General features: G+C 36.3%; 1 protein-coding gene across 8 annotated transcripts in view; it reads right to left on the bottom strand.

The window, feature by feature from the left end:
* Positions 1–52: 52 nt before the first annotated feature.
* Positions 53–20,505, bottom strand: part of IRAG1 (inositol 1,4,5-triphosphate receptor associated 1) — a 61,599-nt gene continuing 41,146 nt past the window's right edge. For 7 of the 8 annotated variants that reach the window (XM_085063111.1, XM_085063113.1, XM_085063117.1 and 4 more), the window contains 13 exons: positions 19,760–20,344; positions 17,603–17,681; positions 15,094–15,214; positions 14,207–14,237; positions 13,046–13,186; positions 11,149–11,280; positions 10,254–10,395; positions 9,728–9,777; positions 8,055–8,162; positions 6,842–6,909; positions 5,396–5,515; positions 4,374–4,505; positions 53–3,406 (listed from right to left, as the gene is read on the bottom strand). In XM_085063111.1, the coding sequence (XP_084919237.1) occupies positions 3,166–3,406; positions 4,374–4,505; positions 5,396–5,515; positions 6,842–6,909; positions 8,055–8,162; positions 9,728–9,777; positions 10,254–10,395; positions 11,149–11,280; positions 13,046–13,186; positions 14,207–14,237; positions 15,094–15,214; positions 17,603–17,681; positions 19,760–20,344 (1,950 nt within the window). In that variant the 3' untranslated portion in view covers positions 53–3,165. The remainder of the gene's footprint in view (positions 3,407–4,373; positions 4,506–5,395; positions 5,516–6,841; positions 6,910–8,054; positions 8,163–9,727; positions 9,778–10,253; positions 10,396–11,148; positions 11,281–13,045; positions 13,187–14,206; positions 14,238–15,093; positions 15,215–17,602; positions 17,682–19,759; positions 20,345–20,505) is intronic. The other variant, XM_085063118.1, reaches the window with a different exon arrangement.

Here is a 20,505-nt window from a genome sequence, read left to right as displayed (position 1 = left end):
ACTCACTTCATGAGGACACAGCCATCAATATGCAGACAGAGCACTCCAAATCTTTAAGGTAAAAACACTGAGGACTTTGAAACCATAATTTTATTTCAAAACTCAAGTATGTGATACTATACAGTACAATACCAGCACACTTGTGCAAAATCTTACAATATTACAAATTTAAATATGATACACAAAAATAGTGCCCTTTTGAAATTCCTTTTGCTAGAAACATTTGTGCTGTGCAGGAGGAACAATAAGTGTGTCTTGTTAAAGCAGAAAAATAAATATTGCACCTCAAGGAAACTATTTCAGTGTTAATAGCATAAATAACAGGTCTATTTCTTGTTATCTGATGTGATCTTTTAACACAGAAGACGTTGTTTGGCTTTTTTTTTTTCCAGATGAAGCAAACTAATATCCAACAGATAAAATGATATTTAGAATAGTTTTTGAGCTTAATCTAGTTTCCTATTAAAAAAGGTGTTTTAATTAAATAAATGAAAAATATAAGCTTAGCTATTTTCTGTGCTGTTAGTCATTGTGGTTTGTTATTTTTAGTGGACAGTTTGCTCAAAGTAGTTATAAAAAGAACCTTATTTTTTTTAATAAACTTTATTTTCATTTTTGCACCCCCATTAAAATCTCTTGCCTCTTTCAGTTCATTTGTGGCTAAATTATACTTGCCTCAGACATGCAAGTAGTTCAGTTCAAATCAGTACAACTACTTATGGGAATTGTCCCTTGTGCATTAATTCCACAAAAAGCCAGTGTGCTAAATTTCAAGAGAGGATGGAGACCTCATTCACCCACTGACCAAAAAGACCTATTTGCATGCTTTACATTAAGCAATTAGAGAGTCCTGTTGATATCAATAACTTTCTATGTTGACTTAAAGTAAGTTGTTGGACTCACAACAGTGCAGATGTAAATAAAAGCAAATTAATTCAATTATAGCCACTGTTAATCATTTTTCTTCAGCAGCCCAACTTTTCCACAATCACATGAATATGTGCCATAATTTTTGGCATAGAGAAATCTGAATATTTAGGACTATTTACCTTCAATCTTTGTTGTCTTATTAAGTTATCAATGTTATTTGTAAAGAATTTTAAGTTAAAGAAGCTGATTATAGTAAAGAAGTATTCAAGAAACTGACAAGTTTCTCCAAATACTGAAAGTACATAAAATATCACAGTAGTTCTTCACAGTCAGAAATTCTAACTGAACCAAACAGATTCCAAGTAATTTGCAAGAAACCTTCTTCTGTCTTATTCTTTACTAATTGCAATTTTAGACCAAATGACACTTCCCCATTATCCTTTTTTAACTTCCTTAAGCACACTATTCCTCAATAATATATACTTTAAAACAAAAAACCCTACTAATGCCTTAAGGACTCCCTTCCCCACATCCCCCCACCCCCCCCAAAAAAAAAAGTGGTAGTGGTCTGCTTTTTTGTTTTTTACTTTTTTTCCTTTCTCCATATAAATTTCTCCTAAGAAACATGTGGCAAACAAAAATTCACCAGCAGGATAATAGTTACTAATGCCGGGTATGTGAATTAAATTTCTGACTGAGTTAGAAAGCTGTTTTCTTTGATAGTTAGCTTGAGGTTCAGTGTTTCCACCAAAAGAAAACAGGGCAATATCAACTGCATCGGAACTGAAATTACAGTACTTCATTACATTCTTATCCTTCAGTTGGAAAACAAACCTGTTTCTCAATCAGAAAATGCCAAGAGAATGCAAGACAGGAGTGCAAACAAGTGTCACACTGGGTTTGCTATTGAGGCTGTAGCTATGGAAAGACAAACATGGTTCACCTTCACTCAGAAGTGATGCTCAGCAGCTATGGATGGCACACCTCCAGTGACACACATTTTGGTCTCAGCCCTGCATGCTGGGTTTTGTACAGGTAATGGCTTCATCACTTTCAAATTGCTTGTCTAAAAATTTCAGGCTTTCACATTCTAGTGTAAGAACTCACAACTCCCAGATAGGCAGAACTGGCAAAAAATGTGGGCAAAAAATTAATCTATGCTGACATGGTAGTTCAGCTTTAAGTATATCAGATCAGTTTTAGTCTTGGCATCAGTTTCTGAAAACGAACAACTGAAAACACACAGTGAGCTCTCCTAAGCCCTCACTGCTTCCATGGCCTGATTCCTGTTGGCACTGGTTGGGTTCTGGCTGTTCTCAGAACTGTGCTCCTGCTGCACATCCCAAACAACACCTATTCCTACTGTTACCAGTGGTATAGAGTCCACTTGGTGCGATCACTTCTACAGAGATTTGAAGACCTTTTATTTCTTTTTTTTAATGAAAAATTGAAGATTGCTGCCCATGTCCAAGACTGCTGTATTTTGGGCTTGGGCAGCACATTGACCCTTCCAGGCAGCAACCACTTTTGGCTGTAACCATCAGTGACTCTGAGGGGCATGCATAAGTTCTTGCAAACTTTTATATATCAGAGGTTCCCAGACTTGGATGATATCAACTGTGCCACCTAGACTCCATTTTACGATCTGTTGAGTATCCCATTTTAAAAAAGTGGTGGTCCCATTCTTAAAGTTTATCATAAAACACATTTATGCATGTACTTGACATTCAATTTAAATAATCATACAGATAATTCCTTTTATAAAATTACTTTAGCAGCAAGGCATTTGGTCTTAGTATATCATTATATTCTTCCATGGAAGAGTTTCTATTTCTACTCAATAGTCATGAATAAGGAAATTATTTAGACTCTTAAAACCCATAGGACTTAAATGCAATTAGCACTTCAACAATCATCAATAAATTCAGGAAATGCAAAGTAAAGCACTAACTGCAAATGCAGGTTTTATGATAGCCTTCAAAATGTCAATGTCCTGTGCAAATCATTCTTTTAAATGTTCTGCTGGTTGCTGATTACTGCCACAACCTTATCATCATTCAATGTGACTTTATTTGGACGAGTCATTTACAATAAGAGGACAGACAGGATTATTGATCAGATTGGCATCTTGGCACGGTATGCTCACCATGTATCCCAAACCTGGTGGTGTGGAGTAACTCACTTGCCTAAGGGATCACACATAGCAGCCTTGGGGATGACTAAGCACTACCTTTAACATCGGTGCTCTAATACACAAACTTGCTCAGGGACCATATAGGCGTGGCTGTTCCTCTATCATTCCGTGCGTTGCTCCTGTCGGAATCCTGAGTTCCACCAGGAATACTGATGGGCAGCAGAACAGCTGGCCTTCCCTTCAGGTGCCTCTGACTTTTCATCACAGGAGTTGTAGGAATGGTAGATTCCCAACACCACAGAAAAAATGACTATTGCAGCCACTACAAGCCATACCACATTCCAGTGTTTACACAGTTTGGGGTACAGGATATATAAATAATTAACGATGACTTCAAGTCTGCTGTAAAATGAAAAGAAATCTGTTATATATTAATCACATGCAAATTTATTATCTTAGCTTTTCAATTTGAAAGGTGTCATAGGTGGTGCACCATCTCTTTTCCCAATACAAACACCTTGTCAAAGAAGAATCAAACTGTAAAGTTCTTTTATGAAGAGCTGTACACTCAGACATTCCAACTCAAACTATTCCGTATGAGTAATTTTTGTGAGAGAGCTGGAGACTGTACACTTGACTCCTATTTCTCCCACTTGTCAGCTGGCAAATCTCAGAGCTTGATATCATGCAAAATTCTACACTGTTCATACCTTGATCTACTAAATTAAACATTAGAATTATTTGGTAAACATTTCTTTCTACAAGTGTCATGATTAATGAGATGGCTGCTCTCTGAATGTGGCTGAAATCTCAAATTAACAGATGTTTACAGCCACAATGGTTACTGAATGAATTCTTATGGATCAGGTAAGGATTCCTGCCTTTACTTCGGATTGGACATGTTACTTGCTTTGGCCAGCATTCAACTCCTCTGTAATGTGCAGTCAGAGAGCACTTGGTACAGATGGACACAACAACCATGTCACCCTAGTGACAGGAATGACACACCCCACAAATTCACATTCCTGAATTACAACCATCATGAGACAGTGCATAGCCAACATTTCGGCATCTAAAGAACTTTTATGGAACACTTTTTAACCTCAAATCTGAACCAAACCCCATCAAGATGAAGCATCTTGATGTTAACATACAAATTTAGCTGAAAAATCAAAATCAAAATCAAAAGTTTTGCGTTTTGCAACTACGTTGTCACAGAATATGCCTTTCTGTGAAAATGCTGTTATTTCAAATATGCTTTCCTAGATTGCAGGAAAACATGCCAAGATGAGAACATAAAACATTGGGTTGGGCACCACAAATAGGAAGGTGGCCCCTCTTGTATGGACATATTACACCACTGTCTCACCTGCTTTTCAGGTTTTTCATCTCATCTTCATTTTCACTTTCTTCATGTTCATCATGACTTTCTTTGGGTGTCTCTTCATCTTCTTCCTTCAGTTCCTGAAGTTCTTTGGTTTTCTTCAAGCCTTCCTGATAGCTTTAATATAGGAAAAGAAACATTTGTTTCTTAGTCTAGCACGTTGTATACGCTTGATCTTTTTTAATGAAATATTGGCTTTATGTTTTGTTACATGTAATAAAACACAAGTAGTGGTGCTGCAGCACTTGAACAAGAGTAAAAACTAGCTGAAGACCATGAGTAAGGCACACAGACAGCCATCCTCCCTTAACAGAGGATTATATTAGAGCTGGTATCAAATTTATCATCTTGAACAAGTAAAAGAGGTAGTAGCCATCAGCAGAGAACAACTGTTATCTATTGTAAAGGAGCCAGTAAACATTTCCCTATTATTTTCCAATCATTTTGAACAGCCTCTAGACATTTTTTTTTCCTGGGAAATAAATGCTAAAGATAGATGGCATGTTGCATTCTGCAGGATGGAATCAAAATTTTTGTCTCATTCTTCACATAATACAAAATTCTTTGCTTGATATTCAGAAGCAGATCCCCAAGTTGTTAATTGCCCCAAAACATGCTGTGCAAAGCATTTTGTGACACCAGCAATGTCGCTGTTGAGCAGCTAGCAGAGTAATGAATGCATCGGTTCTCAGTGGCAAGAAGGAATGACCTTTATTGTTTTGATTTCATCACATTTATAGAGTTCTCAAAAGTCACCCAGATTGGTCAGTCAGAAGCCTTCCCCCAGGCCTGATTGGCCAGGCCTGCACTGTCCAAGTTCTGGGACACTGTTCCAAAACATCCAAACTTTATCTTTATTTACAAAAACACAAAAAAACTTCCCATGGGAAAAACTGTGCTAGCCACACAGCAACGTGATTACTGCATTTAAAATTAAGTTTTAAAAACATATGTTCCTAATCTGGTAGCACATATTTACAGATTTAGTTCACATCAAATATTCCCACCCCTTGTTATATGCTTCTTCTTCTATCTTGGCTTTAGTTTCAGGACTGATCTCTTCCAACCCACTCTGTGTCAGCACAGAAGGTGAGGTTTCACAGTCAGGCTCTCCATTTGATTTTCCACTGCCAAGACAAAAGAAGCAGACAAATAGAAAATAACATCACTGAAAGGTATAATATTTGGAGTACACTGCAATTTTGTGACTCATGATTTATCTTTTTTAATGTACATCAGAGAAATGAAATGTCTTTCCAAAGAAAAAAATGAAACACCAAGAAAAATATTTGTGTCAGGATGTTGTGATTTAAGAATGGTAATTATTATGTTTCTAAGGTAAGAAAACTAGCACTTTCATTCTTTAAAAAAAGAAAAAAAGAGCCTTTGTTTCCTGGCTCACCCATGACACTTATTTCCTATTCATGACAACATTTCCCTCAGCTTTCTAAAAATCATCTTAGAAATTTTAACCTGCTACATAAGAGAAACATAACAGAAATAATATCAAATACTAATTCAACAAAACGTTGTTTTCATTTGCCTTTTAAATAGTCTGCTCTGTTGACTTTCCATGCACAGGTTAAAAAAAATACAAACATGTACCTCACTTTTCTCACTAGAATTTATCTCAAGTAAAAGCTTTGTGTGTTTAGCCTCAAGATAAGCTGTTTTATATTGCTCTCTTCCTGCAGTGCTCCCCTGTCATTTATTTGATCTGGGACAGAGTTTAAGTGATTGAGACATAACTTAGCAGATCTATCAAAGTCAAGGTTTAATAAGCTCAGTGGGGTATCCCATTTGAAATCTCACCCTTTTTGCAGACCTTATTTTTCTGGCACAAAAACTGATGGCTGAATACTTCAACCTGATTGACACTATCTGTGGGCAATGGATTTTCTCTCAATAAATCATTTTCACACAGACATTATTTTCACCTGGACTTGAAACAAGCCATGAATATAAGCTTGAAGTGCTGAAACATACAAAACTGTGCTGGACTATGAATTCTACACTACCAGACCAGCTGGCCCATGCATACACACTTATGCTCAAACTTGAATTCCAAGTTCTACCTCTGTCGCTTGGTAACATGATTTGTTTTCTTAGGTGCGAAATATTGATAAGGTTTTTTTGATTGTTGTTTTTTCTCACAGAATTCAAGTGTTGTAGTTCACCATTTTTGTTTTGCAAGTTGTTGCATACTTAGATTCGTAGTAAAGCTCAGAGGTAAAACAAAGACATAACACAAATTTTGTCCTGCCTCAGCATCAATGTAAAATACATGACATTCAATATTCTGTAGTGATCCACACAGTTTAAAGCTTTTATTTCCATGTTTAAAGCATTCTAAAAATTAGCAGTAATAGCACAGTATTTCAAAGCATGATTCTTTAAATCATCCTTTAGTATTAGGATTTAATAGGTAAGGACATGAACTAGACAAAACTCACTTTTCTAGAAGTGCTGGCAGGGCAGGAGTAGATGTTAGGTTGCTCCTTCCATTACTGGGTGATTCAGACTGTAAGTGAAACAAAGCAATAAATGTTACACTAATTAATTAGTTAACATTCATGATTAAATAATTAAATAACAATTAAAATTAATTAATTAATTTCAAGTGAGTGTTCAATAAAGTGACAAAGGCAACGTGCTGCTTAGGTTTCATTCCCCCACTCACGAGCAAAGTATCTAATACAATGCTTCCACATGGCTCCCATTAACCCCAGTAAACAATGGACTTGCACACTAAGAATTTTCTCTGACATTCCCTTCCACCCTGTTTATTTTCCCAAAAAAATTCCTTCTCCTTCATACATTGATCATGGAACAGTAAAATTATTCTGTTTCTCCTCTCTTATTATCCTGAGAATGTTAATTTATTAGCTAAGTTTTCAACGGGAAATTTTAAACAAAATAAATCATAATGAACAAAGGCAAACAAACATATTTGGTTCCTGACAGAATTAACTCTGAGTACATAATAAATAAATTGCACAATCAGATGCTTTTCTTACAAGTAAAATGGATTTAACTTCTCAGCAAAATCCTCATTCAAATAACAAAATTTTTAAGAGAAAACTGCATAACTTTAAGGTTATGTCACATCTTAGCTCATCTCTGAACAGTAAGTATGTCTTGCAGTTTTTTTGCAAGGCATTTGTATGGATTTATTATGTTCATATTAGAGTCTCATTTAATTTATTAAAGTTTTACAAACAAAAATTCAACACAGAGGCTGTTGGCTCCACTGATCCCAGATCATCACCGAACCTCTAAATTTGCACCACATATATTTCTGTACATTTAGTACATGTATTTTTGTTCAGAGGACTTTTGGCAATGCAGAGCAGCAGTCCAGCTGTGTTCTGTGGTTTCTAGTTAAAATTTCTCTCCTACAGTGAACAACTATATTCACTACTCCTTTCCTGTATGTTACTTTAGACTAAAAGGCAAATTGCCTCACTAATGTCTAATGCCTCTGAATCACCACCCTGCCCTATTCAGCTGTTTCCAAAGGGATCACTTATGGAGAAGCCATTTGTCCCTTGCTCAATAGGAATGAAGTCTGTCCTAGGATGGAGTCAAAACAGGTAACTATGGGTGGCCCTATACAATAGGGGTTTAGACAAAAATTCGTATCTTTAAAAAATGGAGTTTACTTACCAGGGATGGCATTGAAGGTATAGGTGAAGCTGTTGGTGACTGACCAGGAATGTTCAAGGAGTTAAATTTAGGAACAACTGCAACACTGACTCTCCTTCGAGGCATATTCTGTGAGAAACAACAATTAATTATTTCTACCATACAACAAGACAGACTGAAGAACAATTCTGGGGTTTCATTTGTGTGGCAAAGATGTAGGTTGGCATCCCCTTTGGGAAAAGGAGAGTTGGAAGCTAAGGTAAGATAAGAGGCTGTTAGGCTGGGGTTTTCTACAGAAATTCCTCTACTTCTGTCTGGTAAGGGAAGTACTTAGTGTGAGATGAGGTGTGGTACAGGGATACTCTTTTCCCTCTATACTGAAAACCCAGCAGGGTAAATCACACAACAGAAAAGTTCTGAGTTTATATTGTCAGCTCTTCTCATAGGCCTTTATTCTTGATTAAAGGAGATGTATAGTGATACTGGGGAAAGTGCCAGTGTCACAGTGACTGGAAAATGATGAAGTCATACATGAAACCCTTATCTTGCTATGTACCCACTATGATGTATTAATTACATCTAAACCACTAATTATAATTCATTGAAACAAAACCATCCATTCCTTCCACAAAAGAGCAGCCTCTTCTTTCCCAGCCTTGACTTGTTAGATAGCATCATGCAACACTGCTTGTATTTCCCAAAGACCATAAAAATTCTTTATATGACAAACACATGCTAATTATAACAATATATTCTAGCTCAATTACAGATTATGTAAATTTTTGCTGTCATTTGGTAGGAGACCAAATGCTTCATCCTATAAAATCTATGCAAAATTTACACTTCCATAAAGTACTTTTTTTACTAGAGTAAAAAAATCAAAACACTCATAGCATCTAACAGCTTTGTTTTAGTGTATATCCAAACACTTCTAAGATTTGGCTCTAGACAGCTTCACAGGAAAGGAGTTAAGCACAGATTTAGTGAATACTTAGGAGTCCCTCCATGAGCCTGGTTCTAGACAGAACCAACCATATCTATTCATTAATGACAGGTTTATTTAATGTGCACCTGAAAAAATACACAGGGAAATCTGAAGTCATGTTAGGCAGTCCATTCTAGTGTCTGGGGTTTTTTTTTCCCCTCCTCTTTATTATTTGGACTTGTCCCTGTTAGATTTAGTCTTTTTTTGAGACCTGTGTTTCAACTTATGTGGTTCTCATTCTGTAATCCAGTCTTGCCCTCAGCATGCTTGTGCTGTAACTCTTTATAACCAACATTCAGAGCTGGCAGGAATAAATAAAATCTAAAGAACTACAACCCAAACAAAAATATGAAAATTATCAGTAGACTGAGTATAATGCCTCTGACCACCAAATTTCATAATGGTCACACTGGGACTCATGTCTCTCAAATCACTGGTTGTTTTACCAAGTTTTGTAATAAATTTGAACTCCAACATTTGGAAGTTTTGCAGAAATAAAACACTGGAGTTTCACATCACGCATTACCATTATTGTTCAAGGTCATATTTAATCATGTATCCAAAATTGCAAAGTACATGCACTAAATTGCATGAACAGTATTGAGAATTTACTAGCACTGTTTTGAACACAGCCTAAAAAAGTGAGTGTACATGCAGACAAGAAATATCACTACATAAAATGTTAATTTTCTTTATATTGTAGAAATACCTTTCCAACAGTGAGAGACATGGATCTAGATGAACGAGGAACTCCATCTTCTGCACAGAAACAAAGATAAAGAACAGTCTTAGTCTATATGAGTGTCTATAAATAATATTAATAGGCCCCTGCTTGTGTTTCAAACTCAGCTACAGTATATTTATAGAAGGTCTGTAGTGACCATGTATTTATTTGTCATACAGTTCTGTTCTCAATTACACCTGCAGAAGAAATTTGAAATAATTGCAAAAAATCAAACCATTATTCTTTTCAGTGAGATCAGACAAAAGCCATGTGAAAATGTCATTGGGTCTCATCAGAATTTTGTAAGTGATAGCGATTTCAAATTACTGCACTATAGCATTAACTATGGCTTATATGAAACATTTTAACTTATTCCTATAACTTTTAAAAAACTACTCCTGTAGATCAGAACTTCATTAACAGTTTTCATGATACTTTAAGTCATTAATAGTGCCAGCATCTCTCTGAATCAGAGGCAAGACAAAACCTTAAATTTTTATTTTTTCTTTACCAGATCCACCATAGCTTCTGCTGGAATTCTGATTGGCAAGTTTCTTGAACTCCATTAGTTCAGCATGATCTTTTTCATATGTCCTTTTCAGGTTCTCCACATACTGCATCATTACTTCTGTTGCCTTTGACATACGCTTCTCCTAAGGAAGAAAGGAAGGAAATATCCAGGTAACCTCTACACATCTTCAACAAATCATTTGCCTCTATGTGTATTCTCCTTGTCATGGCAAAATCTGGAGTAGTTGTTATTAAGCAAAGATTGGTGCCTCCATGACTGAGAATTCCTAAGCTAGTTAGAAGACAAATTAACATTTATATATTTCACAGAATATCATCATTTATTTTGTCATATATTCATACACTCTGCCTATGTCCCTGTCTGGTTAGTTATGTGGTATAGCATACTTGTTTTCAAACCCTCAGAAGTCTTAGTCACTGGCATCACTCTGGTTACTCTAGAGGGCAGAGGGAACAGTCTTGAATTTGGGAGGGTATTGCTGTGCTCTTATTTATACTCTATTCTTATGCTCTCTAGAGTTGACTGAGCTATTGTCAAACGCAGGTGACTGAACTAGATGAGCATTTTGACCCAGAAAAGCTTTCTTATTTGTGCTGCACTGATTTAAAATTATTTTCTTGTGTTGCAGCTGTAGTTCTGCATAATCTATATGCTCCTATTGCACAGATGTTGAATAGCTTAGTGGGCAATCTTCTTCTGTTTGAATTCTATTTGCAGACTGAAATGTAGTGTTACCTGACACTACAACAGACGTCTTTAATCTGTAATAGCATAAATAGCACAAAACTGAGAGGGTGATCATAGCCTCTAGCTGTGGCTGAGAAGGAGTGAACATGTGGATCCAGGACACAGTTAAACACCAGGATGCTCTCACCTGACGAACAGCTCCGACCATCTCGGCGCGGCTCGAGAGCCTGGCAGCCAAACGCCGCAGCACCGCGATGTCCTCCAGCAGCTTCTGGTAGGCTTCCCTGTGCTCATAGTGGTGCCACAGGTGAGCTGAAGACTGAAGCAAAAATACAGCAGCTTTATCAATGTCTTTAGTTCAAAGGTAGTGGCCAGAGCCCCAAAATGGGGTAGAAATGTACAGACAGAACTCCATGTGGAGAGATTAGCCCCAGAGGGATGCCAGCACAGCCAGCACAGACAGCCCAGAGTGTTGCTGCCCTGTCTGAGCATCGTGCTTCACAGCAATCTGCAGGCACACCGTTTGAGGAGCTCAAGAGGGCTTAGCACATTTGCAGTACTTTCCCTTCTGAAATTTACTGTGAAATATGCCTTGCTACCTGGGAACTCTCCAAATGCTGAGTTCATTTCAACTAGTATTTAAAAGTGATTGCTGATGGACAAACAACCTTTTAATTCACTGGGCACATGGTATCAAGGAGGTGTGTTCTTTCAGTTCCATGAGACTTCACTTATTTGGAAAATAAAACATTACAGTCTTGAGAATTGCAAAGCTACTTTGGCAATAAATTGCAACCAAAATTTGACTGCAAGAACCAAAAAGACATAAGGGAATCTGTTTGAGAAAAATCATGCACAGAATTTCAGATTTCCATTTTTTCTTGGCAACTGTAACCTGATTCTTATACTCAAACAAATTGTAAACTCATGTCAACCAGCTTTCTCTTTAAGTTAGGTTTCTGAATAACACATCAATTATCACAAGACTGATTAAAAAAACCAGAAAGACTGGTAATTGACTGTCATTGGGTCATAAAACATGTGCCTGTCCTACAGAAATGAAGATAACCTCTCAATGAGATTGGAACAAGTCTATGTCTAACATGATAGAGAAGCCATCACTGCTTTTAATTTAACTGCTTGTTAGTTTATTCCATTGTCCAGAACAAAAGCGTTCATAGGGAAGGCAGTTTCCACTTTGTTATATATTACATTAAAAAGCTTGTAAAAGTCAGACTGTAGCATGTGAACTGCCTAAGGGAAGAAAATCCTAATCACATCTGTCCCATGCTAGCAACATGATCCTTGGTGCCTAATTAGGGATTTTTAACAGAAATACATGGCAAATCAAACAGATTTATTTCAGTCTGAAAAGCGTGAGATTTAATAGTTTCAGCTATTTATTCAGAGATTTAAAATGTTTCAGCTTGCTCTTTAGACAGGGAACAGAGGGAAGAGCAACAAAATATTCAAAACATTTTGTGTTTTCCAGAAATAATTAATTTGAAAATGGAGATTTGGAATTCCCCATGAAAAGATGTGAAGATGATAATCTTTCTTTAACTGTATATTTTTTAAATCTGAGATTGTATCTATTCCTTAGTATTCCTTGCTGTTTCCTTTCACATATCATGCCTTCTAGTATCTGCAGTTAAGAGGCCTTTCAAGTCACAGATCTCAGGACTCAGGTTTCAGATCATTTTGGTATCTCTCATAACTGGACACCTCAAATCTACTGCACAGGAAGATCTTGCCCAGGAGAGCATGGATCAGTGCTCAGTCTGCAGTTCTGAATGCCCTTATTTCAAGGCTTCTTTCAAGAACTGAACAACAAATTCCTAGTATTTATTCCTGAAATCTGCTAGACCCAGGGAAGCATCCTCCATGCATTTCCAGCAATGCTGGCCCACTCTGGCAGAAAAAGCCCTCTCTCTTTCAGAGTAGTAGGTAACTCATGGCAAGGAGTTTGAGCAGCAGAAAATGAAGTTTTGGGGCTGAATATACAACAATCAAACATATTTGCAATGTGTGTGAACTTTCATATACACTACAGTTCAGGAAAAGTATTCCCAGTGCTTTCTTACCGTAATGGCTGCTTTAAAGCTTTCCAGTTCCTTCTCAGCATTCTCTTCAGTAAGATTTCTCTCCCTCTCTGCCTGGTGAATTCTAGATTCCAATGTATAACTATCATTTCTAAAGGCCAAAGAGAGCTGTACAAATACATTCTGTTGGGATTAAAAAAGAGAATTTTCCAATAAGTCTCACAGTAATACAATTTTCAATAACAACTTATGAATAAGGTATGTGTTTAACAAATTTTGCTGCTTAAGTATTGAAACAGAAAATTAGAAATATTTTTTAAAGTTATTTTTCTTCAAAAAATCACTTCTATTTACTTCACTAAAATACAAACACATGCGTTGCTGCCTCTTTTCCTGGATGTTTTTCTGGGAGCTCTGCAGAGCAGAGGCACAATGAAGGAAGCAGCCTACCAGAAGCACCAGAATCACAATGGATCTGTTTTCTAGCTGGACTTCCTCCAGGGGTCCCCAAGGTTTTTAAACAGATAGTCTGTGCAGAGGAAGTGCAGGGATGAGCTCACCATGAGCATTGTTTTACCTAAGGGATAAACAGCTACCCCTGAAGCCAGCAAAAGATTAAGTGCTATTGTTTTTATTCTCTCGCACCCTGCTTTTAAAGGTTGTTTTTTCTTTACCAGACTCATTATTTCTTAGGATTAATATTCTGCAAAGCACAAGGCACCAACAGTTCCAGCGGATTTATGTAAATAAAGATCTTTTTTTTGACTGGTAGATGATTAAAAAATAGAAGAAACAAAGCCTGCAAGCTGAAGAGCAACCTGCAAACAAAATTATTGGCTCGAACTGAGAAAGTAAAAATTACATAAACTAACAGCACGATATTATTAAAAACCGCCCCAAAGCTCCTATTGGCCAATAAAAATGCAATTTAAATTACTTAGTTTTTGGTCTCATTTAATCTCATTTTTTTTTCCTACTTTATTAAACGTGGATTTTTTCCAAAGTGACGGCATATTTTGTTATGAAAAATGCACAAAAAATGTTTTGCTTATTCCTACTCTGTGATTTTACAATTTATATTGCTCATATTTCACACAATTGTATTTTGATGAAGTTCAATATAGTTCTTTTTTAATGAGAAATATTGTTTTGGGAGAAAAACCACCTCATTACGTCATTCTAATAGCTTAAGAACATACTTACCTCAACTTCTTTTTCAGTGAGTGGTGGGGAGCTAGAAATAAAAGCAAAAAATCCACATGTTGATGAGTTTTGTCTCTAAAAACAAAGCTATTCTAATATTTATTGAAAAGAACAACAAAATGTATGTTTGAGTTTTATGAGTTTTCCCCTACTTTTCAGTATTGATTACAATCAATCAATGGTCTTGCAGAAGTTCTTCACCTCATGCATTCATTTATATAAACTAATGTATATAACAATTCCTTCACAATAAATGTTAAATATTTATTTCATCTGCACAGATAACCCTTACTGGTTGCTTCAGATGACTGAAGGCTCTGGTGTTTTTGGCAAAAAAACATGTGGGTGATTGTAGGAATTAGTTTTGGCCAAGTAAGTTTGGAATTGTTTTAATGACTTGCAAACTCCAAATCAGTGAATTTGTGAGTGAGTCCTTCAACTACATTTTCAAAGTAAACTCCATTCCCCTTAAAAATTGTCACCTGCAGAAAAATTGGAGATTTCTTACACACCCAAATTCTACCACTGGAAAGCATCATCTGGCCTGACTATTTTTATGGGAGAGAGAAATAATAATATTTTCAATATGAGTTCATATTTGCAGCAGCAATCCTGGAAACCAGGAGTGAACATCTGTGTAAAAATCTACTTGTAGCATGCAATTAAGGTTTAAGACTTTCTATGCAGAAGTCACAAACTAATTTTAAAAGTTGGCCAGTCACTGGAAGTTGGTTGATTCCCCAGAATTTTTCAGAAAATCTGTGTTGCACATTCTAAGGTGTAATAATTTATCTCCCTATGAATGGAACTCGTTAAGGGAAGTTCACTGGAAACCATTGGTGTGCCTTGCCCCGGATGATGTGCTTCCTCTATTAAGGAACTTTTACCTTCCTGGAAGAGATTTGTGCACTCGCAGTTTTCGCAGCAATACATCAGGAATGCTGGGCATGACATCAGAGCTGTTCTTGGTCTCTTCCTCTTCAGTGGGGGAAGGGAGAGGTGAAGGGCCTGAAGACATTTTTGTGGTTAGAAAAATGTTGTTCGAAAACTCAAGCATTTCTTTCTGGAATATTTTAGCTGAGATTTTGTAGTATAATACTGTCATTGTCTAGGGCTTCAAATGCCACCTGCCAAGATGAAGTCTAGTGTAATGTACTATACTACAGATTTTGTGGAACCATTTATGGTTATAAATTACATCATGTACTTGTTTGCACTGTATGTTTGTTGGAACTGGACATAAAAGTTATACTAACATTCTCTACTTCTGTCACTTTCACAAGGACCAATACATGGGTAACACTTTTTTTTTAATTCATGTTACTTAGCTTCTGTATTTTCATTTTATTTAATTTCATATCTATTAGTTCCCTTATCTCCTCCTATCTTGCCAGAATTTAATGAAGGACTCTCCTGTAGGAAAGGCAGATTCCCCAGTCTGAATCTCAGACTTGGGAAGGTATCTTTGTACAATTCTCCTGTTCATAAGTTTAAGAGAAGGATTCTTAGATGTAAATAGTGAATAATTCTGGAGACATTAACATGAAAGACAGAACAGATTCTTTCCAGCTACATTTCAGTCTTGTTCATTTGCTTTACGTTAAAAGATTCCAGTATCTACTCAAGAACAGTAGGGTGTGTCCCCATAAAATGCAGCCTCACACCACAGTGTCTCCAGATGTAATATATTAGCATATTCCACTCATCTAAACTTCTGCAGATGCAAAGTTGTGTTTACTCAGATGGCAACAGTAACTTCTCATTGACAAAAACCATGATGGAGACATTACATTGATTCATAACAGTAAGAATTAAGTATCTGGCTATTTCCTATTGTTCAAAGAAAATTACTACTCCAGTTGAAAAGGCAGCTTTTATGACAATGTAAGGAAATAGGTCTCCCTAACAAATTAACTAAGAGTTTGACCCCTTGCTTGTTTTCCCCACTGAGGACAAAGAGCTGACCCTTAACATTCTGGCTAACATTTAGACAACTTACTAGACTATATAAAGCTTGTGATACTCATGAGATCTTGGTTGAAAATCTGGATAAAATAATGCTTAGCTTTTCCAAATGTTTTCCTCAAGACTTCCAAACCTGCCAAAATTACGTAACAGGCTGTTAAAATGTCATCTCCTTTAGATTTTCAAACAGAGCTTGTTAAATAATTTCTCTGACATTATATATTAGCAGAGTGACAGGAATAATATTATCATCTGTAAGAATCCAAAGATCTGATCACTAAATATAGAGAACAAGAAGTCTCTTTTAATCTTGATTCATTCAGACTGAAGGTGACTCTGTTTCCAGAGGTAACATGAAATATAATATCTCAACCATTTCTCAGTGTAACAGGAACTTTAAGGCCTAATGTGCTAGTCCCAGAGCAAATGTATGAATTAGTAAAATGAACAGTATTAAGAAAAATTGAAATTGTCTTTGGATTAAATCTTGGACAATTAGCTTCAGCTCCTTTCATGGTAATCATCTCCATTTCAGTTAGTGTCACACTGCACAAGTTCTGACTTAACTACTTCTAAATATATAGTTTTGGTTTAAATATTTTAGGTTGATAGCTAAGTACTACTGCTATTTAATTCTTCCACATGTTGAATTGTCCTCAGGTTTATATCTTTATTCTTAATTTTTATTCTCAATCTTTTCAGATGCAGCTACAAGCATCAAATACTTTTTCATTGTGTTAGACTGAAAAACACATTTGGTGCCAGTTTTTCTAATTTATGTAGAGTTTAAAACCTTTAAAACCTTTTACTTAAAATAGCCTCTTTTTTTTTTTTAATCACAGAAATTGAGCTTGAAAAATCCCACTTATTGTGAGGCATATTTTTTCCCAGTCCTTCAAACACATTTATGACTCTTCTCTGGCCTTACTTTTGCTCATTCGCATTGACATGAAAATGTGGACCAGAAGTGAAAATGCAATTTCAATACTTCCCACACATATACTAGAATAAAAAAGAAGGAATAAAGCATTCCACTTCTTATTTATATTCCTGAGGATCAAATTCACCCTCATGACCACAATATCTTGCAGAGGTTACATCCATTCAATCCACCACTGCCAAAATGTTTTTACGGAAAGTCATTGAAACTTTCTGATCTCAAACTATTGGCTACAAGCCAGACTCCATTCCACACGTGCATCTTTTCCCTTGGTTACAATAATACCTACAGTATCTTCTTGGTTCAAATCATCAAGAAATTGAGGTACTTTCCATTATTGGTCTCTCTTATATATAATTTATTACTGTTCTCCGTAACTTCTTCAACTACTATTGCAACTGAAGAAAAAGAGTTTTTCTTCCCTCCCATAATAGTCAGTTATAAAAATCAGTGTATATCAAACACTCAGTCCAGGTTTTATGATACTGCACCTTTTTCCTGTTCTGCTGCTTCGCTAAGTTCAGGAAGTTTAAGTCCAACTAAATTTTGATTTCTCATCAAAATATGCTCCTGTGAAGAAAAATAGTAACATTTCTAAGTAACTTAACTACAAATCTCAATTTCAATGTCCCTGCCATGTCAACATTAAATATAATATTTACTTTAGTTAATAAACAGAATAGCAATATTTACATTGAGTTATAGTCAGATGCTACATAGCATGGATACATGTACATTCACACACACTTTAAAATATTACATATTTCAAATTTCATACAGGCATTATTTACAAAAATTCCTGGTCATGCAAATGAAGATTCTCAAAATGTGCCCCTTTTTCAAGTAGATATATAGAGTTTTAGTAAGTGAGAGCTTTATTAATTGAGAATGAAAAAAGCAATTTTGGATATAGCCACTGTAATAACTAAGTATCCCAGATAATAGAAAAAATACAGAAAATCATATCTATGAGACTTTGCCCCTTTGACTTAATAAGACAAGAGCTTGGGATATTACAGCTGCAAGTTAATGCTTCACAGTTACTCTGCTTTATCTCTATTCCTTATAGGAAGGGAAAAATGCACTCTCAAGGAACCTTGTTGCCTTCTTTCTCCTTTTATCATCTCCTTGTTTCCTGTCATATTCTCACATATGTTTAAATGCACAAACACCTGCTTTTGGTTTTGATTAGACAATTTCTACTGGAGACAGAGTTCAAATCTTACCTAACTGGAATTACACATCATGTTGTAATAATTATTTGATTATCTTATTTGTGCCTAACAGCTTTTAGGTCATTCAAAATTATAGAATTAAAGAATTGTAGAATGACTTGGGTTGAAAGGGACCTTAAAGATCATCTAGTTACAACTCCCCTGCCATGAGCAGGGACACTTTCCACTATCCCAGGCTGCTCAGATCCCCATCCAGCCTGGCCTTGAACACAGACAAGGTTGGTGCATCCACATCTACTCTGGGCAGCCTGTGCCAGTGCCTCACCACCCTCACAGTAAAGAATTTCTTCTGTAACTATATGGCTCAAGAATCTGTATAATCAAAACTTCCAGTACATATACACTAAGAATACATGTGTTATATAAACAGGAAAAGATTAATAACTAAGCTGCCATTCCCACAAACAATACAACAGGAATGAATTTACCAAAGTGCAGAATTTGAGGTCCTTGCCTGTCAGCCCTGTATTCATCTTAAAATATTAACTACTGGGGGTCAAGGAAAATATCCTTATTAGGCTGTTCAGGAAAGTACTTGCTGTGTTTTTTGCGTTCAAAGGTAATTTTTTGTAATACTAGTCATTGTTTTCTTATTTCATGACATTTCTGCTTTTTATCTTAGGGTTTAATCCCTAAATTTTACTAATCATTTTGGCAATTATTTAACAACAGATTAGTTAATAGATATTGCAGTCCAAGTCTATTCTTTCAGAAGCTGACAAATCTGCTGCATGTTAGAATTAGGAACTGTAAGTCTTGGCATGCTCTACCTGTCCTTGCTCTCAGAGATGCCCAGCTCTGGACCCTCTGAGACATTTTCTGAGAAGGTTCAATAATCAATCACTACAAACCCATTTCCTGTCCTCTGAGATCTTGCAAATGTTAACATGCAGGAGCACATGCTCATGCATATTTACTCATCGAAGATACCACAATGCACTTGATGCATGTTTGAAGAGAACTACAATTTACTACAGTTGCAAAGGAAAAACATGATACAATTCTCTATTGATTATGCTGAAACTGTTTCCTATTATACCACTGTATGTTTCTTGCAGTGTTAAAAATAATGTCTACCAGGTTTAAAGTTTTGTAGGGTGTCGCTGTTGAGCAGCTAGCAGAGTAATGAAAGCACCAGTTCTCAGTGGCAAGAAGGAATGACCTTTATTGTTTTGATTTCATCACATATGTAGAGGTCTCAAAAGTCACCCAGATTGGTCAGTCAGAAGCCTTCCCCCAGGCCTGATTGGCCAGGCCTGCACTGCCCAAGTTCTGGGACACTGTTCCAACAACATCCAAACTTTATCTTTATTTATAAAACACAAGAAGAATTCTCGTGGGAAAACCTGTGCTAGCCACAGTAGGGTATGAAATGACTTTTTAAAACAGGATACAACTGCTGAAAGGACTTACCTCTCTGAGCTTTGTCAGCTTCTGCATTCGAACTGGTTGAACTTGGATTTGAAGGTCTTTGAATGCTTTTAATGGATTGCCAGATTTATTACCAACAAAGCTCTTATCTTCCTCAGATGGTAATTTTAAAGGGGTTTTCTCTTTCTGTCCAGGCTCCATGCTATCCCAGGACACAGCCCGTAATAGAGGAGGACGCAGTCCACACAGTTTAAATTCTGGTTTACATGGAACTTTATGGTCCCTCATTTCTGGAACAGGAATTTTTAGCTTTGAGTCCATATTTCCTGGTCCTGGTAGATGGGTTCTTAAAGGAACGTCATTTTCTTTTCCTTTCTTGAGGAATGATTTTCCAAGTTCATTTTCACAAACATTCATGCAAGTATTAAGAGACATTCTGCCACCATCACCAGCTGAAGGGGAGCATTTAGGTGAAGTATCCATGTGTTTACGTGGATCAAAGTTTTCTTTTTGGTCTGAGAGCTTCTCTTTGGAGTTTTCAAAACCAGCAGAACGAGGAACCAACCTTCCCTGAGAAATCTTTCTTTGATCATTCTGCCTTCGATCAATTAATCCTTTTGCAGCATTCTGAAAGTAGAGAGACACACATAAAACAGAGAAACAAGTCCAGATTCCTCTTTTTCCCTGCCCAAGGACAGTTTTTCACTGTAAAAAACCATTTCCGTTTCAGTGACATTTGCTTTTGAATATGTGCTGTTGACAAAAGAAGTAATTTTAAAAAGGCACTT

This window comes from Lichenostomus cassidix, chromosome 5, assembly GCF_008360975.1.
Source record: "Lichenostomus cassidix isolate B80296 chromosome 5, HeHo_3.0, whole genome shotgun sequence".
Taxonomy (NCBI): Eukaryota; Metazoa; Chordata; class Aves; order Passeriformes; family Meliphagidae; genus Lichenostomus; species Lichenostomus cassidix.
Note: the sequence above shows the minus strand (reverse complement) of the source record. Positions and strands in the feature narration are given on the sequence as shown.